Source organism: Schistocerca nitens, chromosome 6 (genome assembly GCF_023898315.1).
Source record: "Schistocerca nitens isolate TAMUIC-IGC-003100 chromosome 6, iqSchNite1.1, whole genome shotgun sequence".
Lineage (NCBI taxonomy): Eukaryota > Metazoa > Arthropoda > Insecta > Orthoptera > Acrididae > Schistocerca > Schistocerca nitens.
The window spans coordinates 291,500,166-291,521,910 of record NC_064619.1 but is presented as its reverse complement, the minus strand read 5'-3'; the positions used below and the strand labels follow the sequence as shown (position 1 = coordinate 291,521,910).

The window sequence follows — 21,745 nt, the reverse complement described above, 5'->3', positions numbered from 1 at the left end:
ACAAGTATTTAGATCGCCGCCGCTGACCTAAAAGGCTCAGTATCAGTCTCAGTCTGAATCTGTCGCTAGCTGAGTCTCACAGTCACTAACTCAGCCGCTCTGTCACTGTCTCACTAACTCGCACTCAAAGTGGCGTGTGTCAGTATACTGCGACCAGATTAGCGTACATAGCGGGACCTGTGCTTCACCAGCAGAGACGCTAAAGTGGACTATCACGGAATAGCTTGTACCACGACACATGGACTCTCCTAAACATAAGTATCTTCCTGTTTATGTAAATAAAGAACCCTGTTAATACAGGTGTGCAGTTGTGTTGCAGAAAGACGATACCGGCCACCAAACACCATCCTCTCCCTTAGTTCCTACCGTACACGTCTCTATATTATAAGTTTAACAAAATAATACAACTATTACAGTTAGAAAATGTATGGTTCTCTTGAGGCAGCATACATGACAGCTCGTAAATCCCCTGAACTTAATTCATCAAGGATTTGAGAGTGAGAGCACTTAGTGCAGAACGACCAAGAATTCTACTGGCGAGTAGTGCTCTCGCTTGCGTGAAACGTTATGTCACTGGATTACACACTGTCTAGTCGAGAAGAGGCGGAGGACGGGGAAACTGAGAACATGCCACATTTAGACGGCAATGGAAAAACAGCATAAGGAACCCTGAATGTACAGCATGCGGCTTGGTTTCATATTTCATGCTGGTATAGATCACAAGCAAACAAAATTTCGGTATGTTAAGCGCGCTGCAGACGTAAGAAAATTTATATCTGGTACAAACTGTCGGCACACAGACAGAGCCAATGGGTCTGCCACGTAGCAGTGACTGAATTAGTTTCATAATCGAAAGAAATGTTTCACGCACATATGGTGATGATGGTGTATCACGATCCCTACCTCATTATGGAGACGTGGAAACGCTACCCAAGAAAAACAATATACAATTCCGGGACAATTTTATAGTAATAGAATTTCTGTTTGAAGGCGAATTGCATTGCAGATCGATCAGTTCCATTTGCACATGTATAATGGTGCTTTGCATTGAAACTACAAAAACAGATGTAAGACTGGCAATGTCCTCATAACGTTCAGGGAACTATTCTTTTCATTCTTTCAACGCCATAACAAATTGCTAAAAATACAAGTTTCCTTTTACGCCAGTGAGTTCAGGGAAATGGACGTTTTTTTTTTTTTTTCGGAAGGTGCCCCTTTCGCAATGTAAATTTGTTTTCAAATGCATCACACAAAAGCGGAAGAAAGTTGTTGAGGTAAAGTGAGAGGTCTGCAATCTATCCTGAATGTTCTAATTTTCTTTGCTACTTTCCTTTTTCCTTTATAAAGTCAACAATAGCAAGTATTAAATGAAAACATCCTTCCAGGTAAACCCCTTGACTTAACCAACGTTTTTTCCAGTAATATACAAGTATAACGTCTCAATACTCTTCGTTCAGATCCACCAAAAACTGTTGCAACTGACGACGTAATAATGCGTGTTATTTCCAAAAAAAATATAGTATTCTTACCATCGATTTCATCACGTGCTCGACGCCTACTAATCTGTTACTGAGTGGTTCTTGAAGTTCATAGCAATGAATCATGTACAAATCGCTGTAAAAGTTAGCTCTTTCATCGTCCGTTACATCTTTAAATTCTTCCTACATGTTCCCATAGCAGATATGCAGTAGCCGTTGATAATGCGACTGCATAATAAATATTTAAAGTTCAGATACTTCGCTTCTGTGATTCCCATTCATTTATAAACATTGGGACAATAGATCACTAGATTCACTCTTTTAGTGCAAACAACCGCTGGACGTACGAACTTCCTTTATGCCACAAATAAATAGGGAAGGATAAACAACGCTGACTGTACGACACTGTACAACTGGAGAAACTCGTGGCGACCGCAAAATATCCCACCAAAAGCCAGGAGAAATAGTCTCGTAACGAACTGGTAAATGAAATGTCGCAATGCAGCGAGTAGTTTCGAGAAGGAACGAGCAAAGTCGAGATTATCGTGCATGCATGAAGTTTTGCACGCTGTGGCTGATCCTTCCTTAGCAACGTGCAACAAACTTAACACATAATTTCAGACCTTTACGACAGCTTTTGTCCCCTAAACAGCCCAAGAAATTATGAGACGTAAAAAAGTTTATAGTTTACTACATTTTTGCTGTCCATGGACCCAAACTTCCCTCTCAGGCATAACGTCTTAATTTGTTACTTATTTACTACCGAGTCTGTTCGTAAGACAGTTTGCAAACAGATCGAAGTATGCCACTGAATGTACCTGTAAAATTATACCATTGTAGGAACCAGTAGTTAAGGAGATACGGCGCCATAAACTGTGAGATGATTGAAAAACTATCTTTAACTTAAAGCAGCACGTACTAAGACTTGATAAGGCATATCTTTTCCATTTATTACTTTTTTACTACTAACTCTGTTTGCAACACACTTTCCAAATAACATATAACTACATCACTGTATTTACCTGGAAAATTATATCATTCTACGCCAAACTGTTCAGGAGATGTAACGTCATAAACATTACATGCTTAAAGCCAAATATTTAACACACTAACTCATTCGTAAAGTAATCAGATGTTTCAACCACTTTTATACTTTAGAGTTTTATTCTTTAAAGAATCGGGGTTTACTGGTAGAAGTTTCAACGTGCCAAACAGATAAATTGGGAATATACCTACCAGTTTTATACTTTGGAGTTCTGTTATTTAAAGAATATGGGTGTACTGGTAGAAGTTTCAACGAGCCAAACAGATAAATCTGGATTAAACCTACATAGTTTCGCTCTCATGTCGCACCAGAGTCTGGGCTCGCTTTCAAATTACGGACTCCAACTGGCTAAGTTGCTTCCTGAACTCGATTTGGCAGGATCTTGGACAGTTATATTCTGCAACAGATGTCTGTAGTTTGTGTGTTCCTATTCTGTGTGTAAATACATTCTGTGCAGGAGCAGATTTTTTCTACCAACACAGTCATCGAAAAGACATGACTAAACACACACGGAAAGAGCTAGGGCCGCTTGCCACCAAACCAAGTGACAGTGTATGTACAATGATTCGAAAATTTGTGTCCTTATCGGAAGTATTATTCTTTTCAACAAAAAGTTTGAAATATTACAATTCAGGGAGGAGAGCGTAGTAATGATATAAATATCGTGCAAAATATTATGATACTATAACTACTGCAATCACAAAACGCTATGGCAGCGAGGCCTGAAATATGCCATGTGAAAGGATGTGTCTGTGTATGAGTAAAGAACAAAATATTGTATCCCTGGTAGAGCCAAATTTTATGTAAAAGACCACTCTCTCAAGTGGCATTAAAATTAGCTATGTGGCCAAGTTACATTATTACGGCGCCAATGAGATGTCGGTTTCGTCTGAGAGATTTGTCATTTAGGAAAGCTACTATTACGACGGGACCCGATTCTCCTGCAATGATGATGGACGACAAGAGGTAATCCCGAGTTTGGTAAAAAAATGTGCTATCGCAGACTTCCCATCTGGACTACGCTGACGAAACTATTAGAGGTTCCTTGTGTGACTGGAGCGCTGCGATCGGTGTGCCACAATTGGGCTACAATAACGACATAAGTTAATTTTTTTGTGGGCGTTTCTTGATTTTGGTTACACTGACGGATGTTTACGTGAGAGATGCTGTATAGGTGACGAACACCCTCAAAGATATGTTATGCAAGTGATAATAGTTGGAGTTACAGGAACTAGTACATCACGGCTGTTACAAAGCATCTTATTTAATCTTCGTCCAACGCATTACCGGTTGAGGTGACGCAGTGGTCTTGCAAAAGTACGTTAGCAACACAATGGTCGTCCACATACTGCAAGAATGGTTCAATGCTTTACTTCTCAACAGCTGCAGCTTCTTCCTTGACAAGTTATCTTCAACTGAAATGGAGACCTACGTGATCTATCGACCTATCGGAACGTTATTCGCTGAAGTGCTAATAAGGATACCAAATTTGTGTTAGTTGTAAGCTATTTAAGTTGATCCCTCACATCTTTCGTTGGTGTGGCCGAACTACGAAGAATATAGCTGCTCCTAAAAACTTTCCCATTCCCATGTGGATTAACGTTTTGTTCGGTAGCGAATGGGCTGGTCACCTACAGGAGGACATGTACCGTGACTCATTTATACAATTGTGCACCACGCTGGCTCACAGCTGATTTCCTCAAGATCGAAGGTCGGTATCTTGGCTTCTGGAGTCAACTGAGATGATAATTTACATTTGCGTATTCAGTTCTTGTGTCTGACAGGGACATGGGACTATTTGCGTTTTGAATGGAATGGATCAAATTCCGATTTAATCAGTAAGCGTCGATTCACCTAATCATCATACCAACAGGAATGTATTTTTTCATAAATAACAATGTTATGCAATGGTTTGCACGGAAGGCATGCATTGCGTACGGTACGAAAGAAATTTAATGTATAGACGACGAAGGAGGCTTCACAGAACCAGTATGGTTGAAACTAGTACCGATATTATGTTATTATGCAACTAAAGATACCACATATTTGATTCTAACATAAGCACACAGCACACATAATTAATCATCCAATGAAGAAATCCCATTAATACGCTAAAATACTGTCTCTAGCTTTGATAATGACATCAGTTCAGTGACAAGGAGAGTCTACAAGATTGTTCAGGTACGCCGTATCCATCTGAAGACATTAATTGCTGCTTAGATCCAACAGAGCTCCGAAACTGCGGTGATAGATTTTGCCGCTTTTCACTTGCTGTTCAAATACTCCGAGACATTTTCTGTGACGTTAAAAGCGGGTAATTTAGCGTGCCAAGTCAGGCAAACCGGGGACATATGCGTAGAACCCTGCGAACACGAGTGTTGGCATCCTGGAGTGTGGGAGTGTGCACAGCAAAAACACCATGAAAATGTGAAGAAAAGGGTAGTACTTGGTTACCGAGAATGTTTAACTGAATATTGTGGTTCTTGTTCACGGTAGGATGAATGTGTAAACGTGCTGTTTTGTGTACTGTTTGAAACGGCCTTCTTCAAGGTGCCCATATCAAACTTCCAGTGCAAGCAGTTCCTTCACAATATTCACTAGCACACTGCTTGACGTAGATCTGCTTTTAACGACATGAGCAGTTTATGTTGGTTTTGAAACATATTCAGTCCCTTGTTGTGATCACTATTCTTACTGCATTTTATTTCGCTGTATGTGGTAAACCATTCCCTGCAGAACCAACAGTTAATGTTCAATCATCAACAATTTGGACAGCTTCAAGCACAGTGTAGACATCAGCGCAGCTCCCATCTGTCATTCCGTCACGTCTCCACGGTTGACCCATCTGACTACGCTGATTCAGTATGTCTGTCTGGCAGACGCACATCACTTTCACGATTTACTTCAGGAGTGTCACTCACACGACTGCTCGGTACCAGTTCTACACATTTATAGCATTCCAAAGGGTCCACTGTGCTCTTACATAGAAATGACTAATACAATCTTACTTTTTACTTTACATGTGGCAAGGGCCTTATCGACCACACGCCTGCTCTATGAGCCTCTTCCACTTCTGTCTGTCCAATACGCTGATTGTCCAGTTGCTGTTCATCCTCCTTGTGTCCTTCCGAATGGTCCGCAGCTCGTGGTCTCGCGGTCGCGTTCTCGCTTCCCGAGCACGGGGTCCCAGGTTCGATTTCCGGCGGGGTCAGGGATTTTCACCTGCCTCGAGATGACTGGGTGTTTGTGTTGTCCTCATCATTCCATCATCATCATTAAAGTGGCTAGACTGGGCTGAGCAAAGTTTCGGAATTTGTACGGGTGCTGATAACCGCGCAGTTGAGCGCCCCACAAACCAATCATCATCATCATCATCATCATCATTCTCCCGAATTTCATCCCACCATCGAATTCTGGGTCTTCCTCTTCCTCTCGTTCCATCTACTGTTTTGCTGAATGCCATTCTAGGTAGTCTGTTCTCTGTCATTCTTGCTATACGGCCTGCCCAATTCAACCTTCTCCTCTTGAGGACTTCGATGATGTCTTCATTTCATCTTATACTCCATTCCATGTTATTTTCGTCTTATACAGGCCCAAACATTTTTCTTTGTGCTTTTTTTCCGAATATTAACAGTTTTTCTTCATCTTTCTTTACAAATATTAATGTTTCACATCCATACAACATCACAGGTATAATGGTCGATTGATATAAGGGGATTTTGAAGTTAATGCTAAGTGATCTTTAAAAGCTGTGCACCACGAAGGAATTATCGAAATGGGACGGAAATCAGTAGGTGTGATGTACATGTACATACAAACAAATGATTACAACTTCAGAAAAAAATGGACGATTTATTCAAGAGAAATATCATCAGTAACTGAGAAAGTTAATAGAGCGTTAGTCCACAACTGGCTTTTATGGAAGCAGTTATTCGGCTTGGCATTGATTGATAGAGATGCTGGAAGTTCTCCTGAGGCATATAGCGCCAAATTCTGTCCAGTTGCGCGTAAAATCGTCAAAATCCAGAGATAGCTGGAGGACCCTGCCCATGATCTGGGGAGAGACCCGGAGACCTTGCTGGCCAAGGTGGGGTTAGGCAAGCACGGGAAGAGATTTCGTGTTGAACGAAGTTAATGAGTGGATATAAGAATTCAAAATGCAGATATTTGTGAAGACTTTGACGGGGAAGACTATCACCTTAGAAGTAGAAGCTTCGGATACAATCGAAAATGTTAAAGCCAAAATCCAGGATAAAGAAGGAAGTCCCCCAGATCAGCAAAGACTTATATTTGCTGGCAAGCAGTTGGAAGATGGCCGAACATTGTCTGATTATAACATCCAGAAAGAATCTACTTTACACCTTGTCTTAAGGCTCCGTGGTGGTGCTAAGAAGCGAAAGAAGAAGAATTACTCAACACCCAAAAAAATTAAGCACAAGAAGAAGAAGGTTAAGCTTTCAGTCTTGAAGTTCTATAAGGTTGATGAAAATGGGAAGATTCATCGCCTCTGCCGTGAATGCCCGTCAGAACAGTGCGGTGCTGGAGTATTCATGGCTGCCATGGAAGATAGGCATTACTGTGGAAAGTGCGGGCACACACTAGTGTTCAGCAAACCTGATGAAGCTTGAACATGTTGCTGTATGGTTTCTTGGCATTGTATTATTACTGACAAATAAAAAATAACAAATATTTTTGTTTAGTTTCACTGTGAAAAAAAAAGATAAGCAATAGAAACTATCGCCGTTTTCGGGTGGGCTTCGTCCAGGTGAGATGTAACTCCAAAATGACTGGCCGTGAATGGCAACAAAACGAGTCGTAGAATATAGTCAACGTATCGCCGTGTGGTAAGTGTGCCGCAGATGACAACCAAATGGGTCCTGCTGTGAAAAGAAATGGCGCTCCAGACCAATACTTGTAGTAGTCGGGCCGTCTGTAGGGAGGCCGTCAGTCAGGTAGCCCATCGCTGTCCGAGACGTCTCCAGACACGTCTCCGGCCTGGACTCGCACAGTTTAACTGTCTTCAGTGATGACCCCACTTCGAACTGAGCCTCGATGACCAGCGAAGATGTTTCTCTAGCACATGGAACATCCGTTTCCAAACATTACTTGCTTATGCGATGAATTATTCTTTGGATGTGCAGCGAGAACATTTTTCGCACTCAGGCATTAAGAACTCTCATGCCGCATCCTTTTTCACGTAAGAGCTTTTTAATAGTAGAAATACGCAGAAATATAAGAGATGAAGCAAAAGCCATTCGAAAGATATAGCGATACAAGAGCTATAGACTACCGGAACTGAAACACAATGGATCGTCTTAGAGCAGCAAATCACACTGTTTTTCTACAGGGTGTTACAAAAAGGTACGGCCAAACTTTCAGGAAACATTCCTCACACACAAAGAAAGAAAATATGTTATGCGGACATGTGTCCGGAAACTCTTACTTTCCATGTTAGAGCTCACTTTATTACTTCTCTTCAAATCACATTGATCATGGAATGGAAACACACAGCAACAGAACGTACCAGCTTGACTTCAAACACTTTGTTAAAGGAAATGTTCAAAATGTCCTCCGTTAGCGAGGATACATGCATCCACCCTCCGTCGCAAGGAATCCCTGATGCGCTGATGCAGCCCTGGAGAATGGCGTATTGTATCACAGCCGTCCACAATACGAGCACGAAGAGTCTCTACATTTAGTACCGGTGTTGCGTAAACAAGAGCTTTCAAATGCCCCCGTAAATGAAAGTCAAGAGGGTTGAGGTCAGGAGAGCGTGGAGGCCATGGAATTGGTCCGCCTCTATCAATCCATCGGTCACCGAATCTGTTGTTGAGAAGCGTACGAACACTTCGACTGAAATGAGCAGGAGCTCCATCGTGCATGAACCAAATGTTGTGTCGTACTTGTAAAGGCACATGTTGTAGCAGCACAGGTAGAGTATCCCGTACGAAATCATGATAACGTGCTCCATTGAGCGTAGGTGGAAGAACATGGGGCCCAACCTAGACATCACTAACAATGCCTGCCCAAACGTTCACAGAAAATCTGTGTTGATGACGTGATTGCACAATTGCGCGCGGATTGTCGTCAGCCCACACATGTTGATTGTGAAAATTTACAATTTGATCACGGTGGAATGAAGCCTCATCCGTAAAGAGAACATCTGCACTGAAATGAGGATTGACACATTGTTGGATGAACGATTCGCAGAAGTGTACCCGTGGAGGCCAATCAGCTGCTGACAGTGCCTGCACACACTGTACATGGTACGGAAACAACTAGTTCTCCCGTAGCACTCTCCATACAGTGACGTGGTCAACGTTACCTTGTACAGCAGCAACTTCTCTGACGCTAACATTAGGGTTATCGACAGCTGCACGAAGAATTGCTTCGTTCATTGCAGGTGTCCTCGTCGTTCTAGGTCTTCCCCAGTCACGAGTCATAGGCTGGAATGTTCCGTGCTCCCCTAAGACGCCGATCAATTGCTTCGAACGTCTTCCTGTCGGGACACCTTCGTTCTGGAAATCTGTCTCGATACAAACGCCGCGCCACGGCTATTGCCCCGTGCTAATCCATACATCAAATGGGCATCTGCCAACTCCGCATTTGTAAACATTGCACTGACTGCAAAACCACGTTCGTGATGAACACTAACCTGTTGATGCTACGTACTGATGTGCCTGATGCTAGTACTGTAGAGCAATGAGTCGCATGTCAACACAAGCACCGAAGTCAACATTACCCTCCTTCAATTGAACCAACTGGCCGTGAATCGAGGAAGTACAGTACATACTGACGAAACTAAAATGAGCTCTATCATGGAAATTAAGCGTTTCCGGACACATGTCCGCATAACATCTTTTCTTTATTTGCGTGTGAGGAATGTTTCCTGAAAGTTTGGCCGTACCTTTTTGTAACACCCTGTATATCGTGACTTGTCTAATAGCCTTTTGTCTTCAACTCTACGTCCGAGATTCTAAATATGTCGAGTTAGAGGTAATGTAACTTGTAATTTATCAGTCATAACTATCTGTAATAATTAATGTACAATGTGCTCAGAACACATGAAAAAAACAACACACGAAAACTAATGAAAAGTAACGGGAATTGTACACTTCCTAATTAAGGACGACTTTAAGTCATCATAAAATTATATCATTGAAAACTGAGACTGCACGAGATATAACTTGCAGTCCTCCTCACTGAGACTCCTTAGAAACTGTTGAATGCCCTTTGAGTTACGCAAAACACAGTACGTCTTTATAAAAATAGATATGTAGTAAGAGTATTTATCCCCGTTAAATCTGACAAGTTATCTATAAATACTATTTTATTGTACTACTGTTGTATCTAGTTCGATTTCGCTTATAATTCGTTCTACATAGGGCATCAAATATTTTTTATCATGGGGCATTTCTGTATCGTGGCTGGTAGAAGTGAAAGTTCTGTAGGGAATATACAGCCTGCGTCATGCAACATGGATATCCATGCTATGTCATAAACGAAAGCAACTTTTCAACAGTGGACACTTGCAAATATTCTTCTGTTCGCGAAGGGCCGAATGGCTATGCGGCTTCCAGTGCACTTCTTTACGTTAGTGACACCATTTGCTCATGTCAGTGCTCTAACCATAACGATAAAGCCACACACCTTCTTATGAGGTCTTCATCAAGGGATGACATGTCACACTCCATTTTCTATGGTGTAATAATCAAGACATCACAAGCCAGGCCCCATTTACATGACGTCGTATGGGTGGGAAATTAAAAAAAAAAATGGAACAGGCAATTCAGTATGTCAGAACAGCAGATAGGACACCTTTTTATAGGTCAGTGTCATAATCATGCACAAACACACAATATATTTTCTTTTTGGTTACAACTTATTATTTATTTATTTGATTTCACATTCTAGCTAACTGCTGTCATCAGATCAAATACTTTAAAATGTGAATACAATGTATATCATCACGTAGTGCTTATCTGTATGTGGCGTATGTGCGTACTAGTCACTATGTAGCTATCATATTCAAAACCAAACAAATGACCTGAAATTCTTGTGGTACGTTCAAAAGTATCTGAACAATCTATACCATGTATACATAAAAATTAATACACACACACACACACACACAAACACATACACAATACATCATGGTCCAAACAGTGCTGGAACAAGTTTCCACAAAATGTAGAAAGGACAGGTTGGTCATCATCATATACAAGTATAATTACATATCTGTGATTGTGAATGAAAATTATTTTGTGGACCAAAGTAAACCGTCTGCATTATTTACTAAAATAAGTAAAGTCAGCCAAATATTTTAGTGACCCTCAGGCTAGCTTATCAACTTTCTAGTGCAGTACAAAAGTCTCTAATATTCTCTGATAATACTAACTCATGCTGACACACAGTGGAGACTACATGACACTTCGTTGAAACAGACTGCTGAGAACTAACAATACACACTCACATAACTTAGAAACAAGGGTTCCTATGTTTTCAACTATACACATTCAACCCATTTTCATAGTTACTAAAATATGAGAACTACGGCGATTCCACTCTAGACTGTTAACTTTATCTTGCAGTACGAAATCTCTGTCATCTTCAGCTTATAATGCTAACTTACGCTATCACGTAGTGAGGTTTTCATGCCATGCCGCCCCTCCCCCCCCATGTTGTCAAGTTACAGCAAAATAGTAACAAATTGTTCCTAAATAGCTGTGTTAGAGAAAAATTGCAACATAGTGTCCCATACACCAAAATGTGACGGCAAAAATGTAAGAAGCTGCGACATACATCACCATGTTGTAGCAGAATTGTAGCAAATTGTCCCATACAATAACATGTTACAGCAAAACTGTAACAAATTATCCCCACATGTCATTATTGTTATACAAAATTATAGCAGTTCCCCAGAAATACGTGGTAGATATTACTGGACCAATAATGGTAAATTCACTTGGCGACTACCGTTTTTCCAGATACTAATGTGGGGCAATGATGGTCCACTGACATACAAACTACAATTACCCTTCACATTATTGTAGGACAGTGAAGGTCAGCTGAAATATGGTGACTGCCATGACACCAGATAATATTATTATCTGACATGGTGACTGCCATCACTCAGTACGTGCATTTATCTTGAATCAGTAAAAAATTACACGTTTCATGATTGTGTCAATATGCATGTGTAAGATGTCAGCCAATCTAATCATGACATCACTTGTACTTTGCCTCCTAATACAAGTCTCCAGATGGGAACACTCTGACATCATATGTACATATCACATCAGGGAATCACACACACACACACACACACACACACACACACAAACACACACATACACACAAGCCTCCTTCTGAGCCTCCTCTCCCTTTTCACTGCATGCTACTCAGAGAACTGTAACGAGGCTCTCAAACAAGTTCAGACTTGTTATAAATTTAGTAGGCACAAGCAAAAGACATCATGATTAGACTTGCTGACATATGCTCCTGCAGATTGACAGTCTCCAAGCTTGTGATACTTTGCTGAGTCAAAGTAAAAGCATATGTGGGGGCAATGGAAGTCATCACATCAATTGACCATCATTGCCTCATCCAGTCATAGTCACCCTGTTAACTGGCCATCACTTCCCCACAATAGTATCTCAGATAATGGCAGTCATCATGTCACCTGACTACCATTGTCACAGTAGTGTGCACCATGTATTCTGACATACTGGACATTTTTTACAATTTTTTATAATTTTGATGATATAGAGGGTTTTCTGTAACTTAGCTATGTTTGGGGGAAATCTGCAACACTTTTGCTGTAACATGGTGAGGATGGTACAATTTCATAGGATGTTGTTGTACTTTAGTAATGTATGGAGTAATTTGTTCAAATATTTTTGTAATATGGATTGCATGGGGCAGTTCGTTACAATTTTGCTGTAACATGACGTTGCATAGTGTAATTTGTTATAGTTATGATGTAAAATTATCTAGTATAGGGATTTTTTTTAAAATTTGATTTGATACTTACTTACAAAGGAATGTAAGATAAGGACCGTTTTTTACTATTTCGCCATAACATGTCGATGTATCAGGCAGTAGGTTACAATTTTGATGTTACATAGAGATGTAAAGAACAGCTTGTTACAGGCTTGCTGTAACACGAAATTGTATGGGGATATTTATTACAATTTTCAAATCGCTTAGAGATGCGTTGGGCCATTTTTTCCTGACACAGCGTTGTACTCAGCAGCACATTATAATTCTGCTGCATGTTTCGTTGTATAGAGCAACTTGTTAAAACTTTGTTTAGTGCTTATCTGTTACCAAACAGGTCAGCAGTTTCTTACAATTTTACTGTAACATGGTGATGTACGAGGAAATCTGTTAATATTTTGCAGTAACGAGTATAAATATCACGCACAAAGTGTGATGCAGCCTCCACTGTGTGATAGTACGGATTAATTTTATCAGCAGAAGACGATATGTAAGTTGTACTACACTATAATGTTTGATTGACTTTGTTATCAGTTTTATCCTAATTCAGTCAGTCTCTTGACAAACAATACAGACAATCTATGCCCTGGAATAACATTATGTACTCTTGTACAGAGATGAAACCGTCCTAATCAACAAGTGCACTTTAAGCTTTAAGTTAGACTAGCAGTAGAGTCATTTGTGCTTTGTAATATTATAAGGCAACTGTTTATGTATTCCGATAATATTACTGATAATTTGTGGTTTCTAAGCTTATCGAAAAGTGCTGCTTAACCTTTAAGTTATTTCAGTAGCGACAACATGCCAGCCAAATGTATTATATTTCTCTGCTATTGATAAGGTAACTTACAAAGAAGTGTCTCATTTTTTTTGCTCAAAATCTTATAATATTTTGATAAATAATACAGAGATATGTACTTAATCATGCATTTTTGTGGTAAGCTAGTAAGTGATATTAAGCTGGTGCACTGATAATATTTTCGAGGTACTGAATATCCTGTCTGGGTGGAAGCTTGTTTCAATCATTGTTTTGACCATGTTCTGTGTTTACATTTTGTAGTTTAAACGACACGAAGCTAGCCTTGAATATTACAAAGATATGTAGTGTGTTACAAGCCATAAAACATCTCATCAAAATGCACATTTTTTAGGACGATTTGCTGAGTTAATGTGTCGGGAAATGGTGTTTCGTGAGGTGAAGCATTATTAAAGGTTTTCTAAGAATAACGGGTAACGATAGTTTGATCGATGTATTGGCAGTGATATAGCCTCAAGTTTGCCGAAGATCGAATGGTTAATATAATTATGTATTTTGATTAATATGACAGAAAATTTAGACATGCAAATAACGTTATGGCACTGAATTTAAGATACCACGCTCATACTTTGAATTTAAAGTGTGAATTATACATAAACTGCATTCCTCCAGTGAGTGACAGCTATAGAACAGTAATTCAGAATGACTATTTGTTGGTGTCTACTATCAGTGCTTAGCGTAGTACTTTAGTTAACATGTGGTTTTATTCCTGAGCCTGGTTATGTTTGGATTTCGTCCACCGCATCCTTTATGCCTAGAATGATGTGTCAGCTGCCTGTTTCACATCTTATTTTTAGTCACATAAGCTTTTTACTTTTATAGCAATATCTAGACATAGAAATAGCAGAAAGGCACTGTGTGTCTGCAGTCATGTTTCAGGCATCAGTGTTGATGGGTATCTTAGACAAAGAATTATCATTGTACCACTTGACAAAATTATTGCGTGTGTGTGTTTATATGTGTGTGTATGTGTATGTGCGTGCGTGCGTGCGTGTGCGCGCGCGCGCACCTGTGTGTGTGTGTGTGTGTGTGTGTGTGTGTGTAAGCCTGCAGGTGTGTTTACTTTTTTTCATAACTGGCACTGCTCATTCCAATCGTTTTCAACACGGTACAAAATTCAGATTGGTCTCGCAATTTTGAACGCGATACTAATTTATGCAATTTAGATGAACATTACCTATTTTCTTATCCAACACGAGGCGTCTGGATACTTCTAAACATGACTTTTACTTACTGATAGCCTGTTACATGGGTATTTTTGAAATTCTCGCCAATGTGTCGTCATATGAAAAGATTTTGGCCTGTAACATCCTGACGATGACATCATAGCTAAGGAGCATTACTTATGACATCGTGGGTAGGGCTCTGACGAGCACAAGTGATATCGCAAATGTAAATGAAGAGTCCAGGAATCTCTATAGTCATACTACTACTAAGATACAGAGGCCGCAAAGTAACCATCATTTTGCACACCCATACACATTGTAGAGACACATACACCAGATTTCTATTTTTGTGTGGAAGAGTGAACAACATTTAGCATTACATAAATTAAAATGCAATCAGTCCGCGATTCTGACCGAGGTTGAGGAATTTCTCACCAGGCGAAGCCAGAACTGGAAATTCTCTCCAAAATTTTCGCCAATTGGAAACACCTCCACTCTAAGCCTACTAAGTTCTACAACAGCTCAACCTGCTCTCAAGAGTGGGGAATGGACGAAAGAAATATGTGCAATGAGGGACTCTTTTGAAGACACTGCATTTCTACTGGAAACGTGGGTGCATCGTTATGTTGCTCTCTGAAGTTTAAAGTAGGCATTTTCACCATTTATATGGAAATTGTGGTAAACTGGAAAGTGGAGACTACCAGATACGTGTAGTTTTTTAAATAACTGTAGCAGGACGATTAATAGTAGCTTGAACCACGGTTAATAAATTACACCAAGTAAATCTCCACTTCGTGAACCGTCAGTTATGGAAACGAATGTATTAATACAATTAAACTCTTTGAAACTTGCCAGAGTGAGGTCGCCCAATGATAGGGCAATGAACTCGCATTGTGGAGGACTATAGATCAAGTTGTCCATCGGGCCAGCCCATTTAGTTCTTCTGTAGTTCACTTAAATCACTTAAGGGAAACGCCGCGATCGTTCCTCTGAGAGAGAGACGAGCAATTCCCTTCCTCTAGCTTCCCACAGTCCGGGTGACTGCTTCCTTTCTAATGGCTTCGTTGTCGACGGAATAAGCTTGGGTGGAATTATTGTCGTACGGTGAATTAAGTTCATCATCTCAACATAATTGTCAGACAACACTTTACAACACTTTATTAGACTTTTGTACAGTGGGAAACGAACCCAAATGTAGCAATTTTAGATATCGAAATTAGACTTAGTCCCGTCCGCATAGAGCCTTTAAGGAAAACCACGAAACTCTAAAATTGGTATGCCCAGAGGTATTTGATCCCCGTCCTGGCAATGCAAACACAGTGTTTTAACAAGTGCGCCGTTATATTCTAAGATATCACATAAGTTGTTCAACGAGAGATTTAATCGATATCATTAAACAGTATACAAACGTGATGGTTTTGAAGCGAGTTACTTTCCAGTAACATTCTGTGAAAATATTCGGAAGTAAAAAATTTATTATTATTACTAAACCTGTTTTGTACTCTACTATGTATCTATTATTGCCTGTGAAAAAACGAAGCCTTTGCTCAAGATATTTGTTCACATCTATGGCGCTTAAGCACCGTCGATTATCGAACTAGAATCCAGCGCTAATGGAGCGTCAACTCAAATTTACAGAGAGAGGCACTGCGAGGAGTAATCCATCCCCATTTGGGGTTTCAGAAATGCTTACGTAAATGCATCCCCTGGAAGCGTCAGCTTTCAGAGTGTTAGCTGTGAAGTCAATGGATATGCGACGTGAGTGGGTTGGTAACGCGAGAGGTGATGAGGCACTTCAGGGCGTCAGACACAGAAACCCCTGTGAAACTGTTCGCTACCGTTTACTGCTGTCACAACGTCGGCGCTTGGCTTTGTATCTCAGCTGGCAACAGCTGACGCAAAGACCAATTAGCCAATAAGGACGATCCGCTGGCCGCACTTGTGCCCTCTCGAACAACGAAGCACCGTTATTGTAATGAACATGTTTGTCACTTGTAGTTTCCTAGGCAATATAGAAAGGCCTGGAGCTTATTGAGAAATACTTTCAGAGACGAAAACGTTTCGTGATCGTGGAGGAGCACCCCTTTGATGGTTTTACAGTCAGAGATGTGTCATCATCCGCAGCAGCGCATTAAATCTAAGTGCAAATATGAAGTACATTCTCATTAACATTAAGAATCGTGGTTCTAATACATCTCTACCAACACAAAATCGGTGCAAATCCAAATCGCACTAGACGATGTTTCATGATTTTCACGGTACGCATCTACTCAGTAAATATTTTCAGTGTTCAAAGGGTGAAACATACTTTGTTGCGTAATGGTAATCTACTGAAATACCTGTCCGCCCCCGGTAGCTGAGTGGGCAGCGTGACAGACTGTCAATCCAAATGGCCCGGGTTCGATTCCCGGCTGGGTCGGAGATTTTCTCCACTCAGGGACTGGGTGTTGTGTTGTCCTAATCATCATCATTTCATCCCCATCGACGAGCAGGTCGCCGAAGTGGCGTCAAATCGAAAGACCTGTACCAGGCGAACGGTCTACCCGACGGGAGGCCCTAGCCACAGGACATTAGACTGAAATACCTGTATATTTTATTTCTGTTATTTTTATAAACCAACGTTTTCTTTAGATACAAAGGTCGAAAGAAATAATTGTTTTAATACTACAAGAAATTTCTTTTATGAAAACTTGGTTTAAAACGCGTGAGTGTAACTAAAGGTAATGATTTAAAAGTCATGGCAGTAACTGAACAACAAATTTAATTTGTAAGAGCGGAAATGACCCATTCGAATCAATGAAAATGGTTCGTGCAAATGGTGCTGGTTTTAGCTCACACCCTTTTTTTGAAACGAAAGTAACTCCAATTTTACTTACGAGAACTGCACATACAATGAGGATCATAATGCTCCTGACAAAAGAAAAAATTTCATTTTGTAACTGATGAAAGTAAACTATTTATTTTACTGCTCTAAAGGTGTAAAATTATGTACAAACTTTCAACTCAGTACCTCGCATGCTCACTTCTAATCTTCCAACAGTTACAAGGCACATGAATGCATAAATTTGACTCGTAAAATTTTTTTGTGATCTGAAAAACTACAAATAATTCGCCTGTCCCACTTCTGTGTGAGGAAACAATCTCTCTTCTCGTAATAGGTCCACTTTCATTTACTCAGGCAGCATTATTCACTGAGACCCACATTTAGTGAGTGGTGTATGCCTACAACTGTTGTATGGCCAGTATAGGGTTACCTATTGTCGTCTTCTAGAATTAATGATTTTCTTGAAACCTCATTCCACGGTAACTATGAATGCCTTAATGGTTCCATGCAGCCTCCAATTGTTATGTTCAGGAAACTTTCGTGTTTTAGGCTACTGAACTAGAGGGCATATTACGTGGTAAATTAGCCGAACTACTCGTATTCAAATACGAAATACAGTCGGTTAATATGTACGGTAAGGTAGAGTTCAACAGTCAGGCATTAGACGGGTCAGTCGGGCTCGACCAGCCGCCATGCCATCCTCTGTCATTTGCCTCATTGGATGTCGTATGGAGGGGTATGTAGTGAGCATAATGCTCTCTCAGTTGTCGGGTTTCTTGACCTTGGAACCGTCACTAGTCGATTGAGTAGCTCCTCATATGGCCTCACGAGGCTTTGTGTAACCAACACCAGTACTCCCACCTGCGAAAAATATCTTCTCATCTGGGATCGAATCCGGGTCCTCCACATGGCAGTGAACCGTGCCGACCACTCAGCTACGGAGGCGCACTGGTTAATACGCGTCATACTAAGAGTTGTACGCCATAAGCATTCCATGTCGGAGTGTCCTATCAACACTGCAGAAATTTTCATGAGAACGAACTGTAATGTTCTTAGGCGTGTTAGAAGCGTTTCATGAGGCAAGAAAGAAGGAACATTCGGGCCGAAAAATAGTCTTTGCTAATAGCAGGTTTCTGACTTTCGGCTACTCTTCCTCCCACTGACACCTCAGTGTACCACAATAGGGTGGTATAGCTCATACAGGGTTTCACACTGAGCTACAGTATTTGCCATCAGCCTCGTCGACAGTTACATTTTACTTACTCGCTTTACTGGTTGACACATTATCCACCGTCATGAGATTAAATTATCTTAAATGGTAACATAACAAACGTACTGGTCTTACCGTCTTTGGACTCTCCGTTTGAATAACAGAGAAATCTGCAACGCGAACTTCTTTGCAAACATATACCGAAAGTCTTACATTTGGATATAAACGCCGCTGTGCAAAGGTGATAGCAGTAACACTCACCAAAGTTACTACAACCACCTTTATTACAGAAATAATCTGAGTTGTTGGACATATGTTATACGCTGTTCCAAATGTATTACAGTAATTTATCTTGCTGTGAAATTACATTTTGAAAATTAAGTATGTCTGCATGTAATCTTTACATTACAAGGCTCGATTCAAGGCAATTTTGTAGCTGTTTTTGTTAGTAGGATAATTGATTTAGTGTATCTGTATCTATGACACACATTCTAAACCGAAATGTGTGGGGATCAGAATCAGCCTCGAGAGCACGCAGACAAACTCAATAAAAAGTATGAAAAATGTAGTGGCTTCATCCCACGATAAAGATTAGTTTACGAGTGAACGACATCCATTAAAGTTAGAAATGTGGTGCGCCTTTTCAGAACTAACAGCTTAATGATATCTCCAAGCAGACCAATTGAGTGAACTCGCTCGAGCCCAATCAGAGGTAAGGCAGCAATGCTACAGACTCGTTGCCGATCCAAGCAAATCTTCATCGTTAGCCTCACAATTTTTTGCCTCTGCATCGTCGAATCCTCAAATCGTAGACTCCGGCACACTGCTGCAATACTCGTTAAGACTTTTTCGGATGACGAAGCATCTTAGGAAGACCATGTGCAAGCCATATGTACAAATAATTTATGTCAGGGGCACCAAACTACGGCCCGCGACGTCAGTTCATCGGGCCCACCGACTGTATTCGAATTTGCCTGATAAAACGTATGGAACATGAGACGTTTTTACGTAGTTTAAATTAAAATATTATGTTCAAAATACTATGAGATCTTCAGAAGTGCAGAGACCTCTTAACTGCCATGTACCTGAAATTTACTATGGTCAATGTTCAGGACTAAGTTTGCAGATTTGCAAATTTCGAGTGCTCTGTTCATACACAGTATCATACATCAGCAAGCATTCTGAGGGAAAGGCGTAATTCTTGTGTACTGCAACTCTACCGGCGTAACATTAAGAGCCCGCACGTCGGGGTGGAACGTAACGGCCGAGAAGGCTGTGAGACAATGTCAGCCAATAGTACGCTCACTAGGATCTCACCACGACAGGAGTTGCCCCTATACGAAGAGAACGTAAGCGCCGCTACGCACCAGAAGACCCCCACAAGAAGACGAGCCGTGACTTGTGAACAGTATTATTTTTTTGCATGCAAATTGTATATATCGGAGGACATTGATTATTTGCATGTCGCCATTTGCTTGCGACACCTCATTGTAAATCCGGTAACGTAAGGGGAGGTTTACTATCTTTGTCCCGAAAAAAACATGTTTTTTGAGAATTTTTTCTCGGGATGTGTTATAGATATCAATGCCAAATTTGGTCAAAATGTTTATTGATATTTCCTCTGCAAACTGGAATTTTTTCGACCGGAAATGTCGAAAAGCATAGGCGGAAGTGCCATCGGAACTAAACAAAATATCGATGTAGACCTCCACGCACGGTATGTCACAGGTCAGCTCGTCTGAAATCAAAACTGAGTTGACTTTACCGAAGTATATAGGATTCCTTAGGAGTTGTACCTCGCTTAAGTTATTTGGACCATAGGAAACAAAATGGAGGCCATTTGAAATCAAAAAATAGTGTTTCTTTCATCGATTTTTCTACTTCGTCGGCCAAGTAAAAATATTTATAGTTGATGGATCGGAATAACAATGGTACAACTCCTAGACAATTTAGTTAGCTTCGTCGGAAACAAAGAATCATGTGAATCGGTTCAGTAGATTTGAAGTTAGCATACCGCGTGATAAAAAAAAGTCATTTCGAGAAAATCTCGTTTGAAGTTTTGACTATATATAAATGCAATATTATGCAACTTAAGTTCAATCTGCTATTCCAGGTCCTTAAACTAGTCCTTCCTCTTCCTCACAGAGGGTGTTCTGCTCGATCTGGCCATCCTGCGCTGCTCTAGAGCCGCTCGTACGGCCGGTAACAAGCGGTTTTCGGCCGCTTGAATCCGGTGGTCGTTCGAATGATTAGCGAGCTGCGTCGAGTAGAGTCCTAGAGTGACGTCCATCGTCGTCATGGTCTTCATAACTGCTGAATACCCTTTGTTGAAGCTGCTCACTGCCAGGAAAGTCGCAATCTCCACAGACTTCGCACCAGAATGCAAATGCTTGGGGGCTAACTTCCAAAAAAAACGCGTTAAAACTTTCATTTGAATTTTGTGTGTTTCCTCCCAAGCACCGACACAATAACTCGTCCTCCGAAAGAAAAATACTGGAGCGTGAAAAAGACCGATTTCAGGCAGGTGCATTTCTTTGTTCAACCACGAATAATAAACATTTCCGTTCCGTATTCGGAAAAACCGTTTCAGGGGTAGATTCTAAACACTTTTATCGATACGAAAATGCATTTTTTTTTAAACCGACTTTTTGAACCAAAAGATAGTAAACCTCCCCTTAAGTATTGTCAATTCAATTTAATCTAATAAATTCCTTTAATATGATTTGCTTGAATTATTGTCTAGCTATCCGAGAAAACAGCTTCCTAGGCACCCTGTATTAGACGAGTGGGCCGGACACGACAGTAACCAGTCCTTTCTACAGTGAACTTCACTCAGAGATATATATTCAATCGCCGACTGTTTCACGCTTTTCTTGAAGAAGATGATTCTGAACTCTGTGACGTGCCTTATCACACAATAGATAGGTGAATCGGCTGCGGTGGAGTCCTGTTTCGTTTTTACGAGCTCCTAAATGAAACAGATTTTTCCTCAGTAAAAGAGATAGAGCTAATCCATTGCTGTCAAAGTTGACATAGTTGTCAGTTTTTGTCGGCATCACAACTCACGTGAAGAAATTGTATTTTAAACTGGAGGGAAAGGATAACCTCGGCTGAGATCTGAATCATCGAAGAATTTCTGAGAAAGCTCTCACTGTTTGAGCACAGCTTGCAGGAGAACAATCCTTTCTTATTTCAACTTTTCAGAG

The 21,745-nt window shown here is 40.6% G+C and overlaps 1 protein-coding gene across 1 annotated transcript; it reads left to right on the top strand.

The window, feature by feature from the left end:
• The first annotated feature begins 6,635 nt into the window (after positions 1-6,635).
• LOC126262471 (ubiquitin-40S ribosomal protein S27a-like) lies at positions 6,636-7,214 on the top strand. The gene has a single exon (XM_049959131.1). The coding sequence runs from the start codon at positions 6,681-6,683 to the stop codon at positions 7,149-7,151; it is 471 nt and encodes a 156-aa protein (XP_049815088.1). The 5' UTR covers positions 6,636-6,680; the 3' UTR covers positions 7,152-7,214.
• The last annotated feature ends 14,531 nt before the right edge of the window (positions 7,215-21,745 follow it).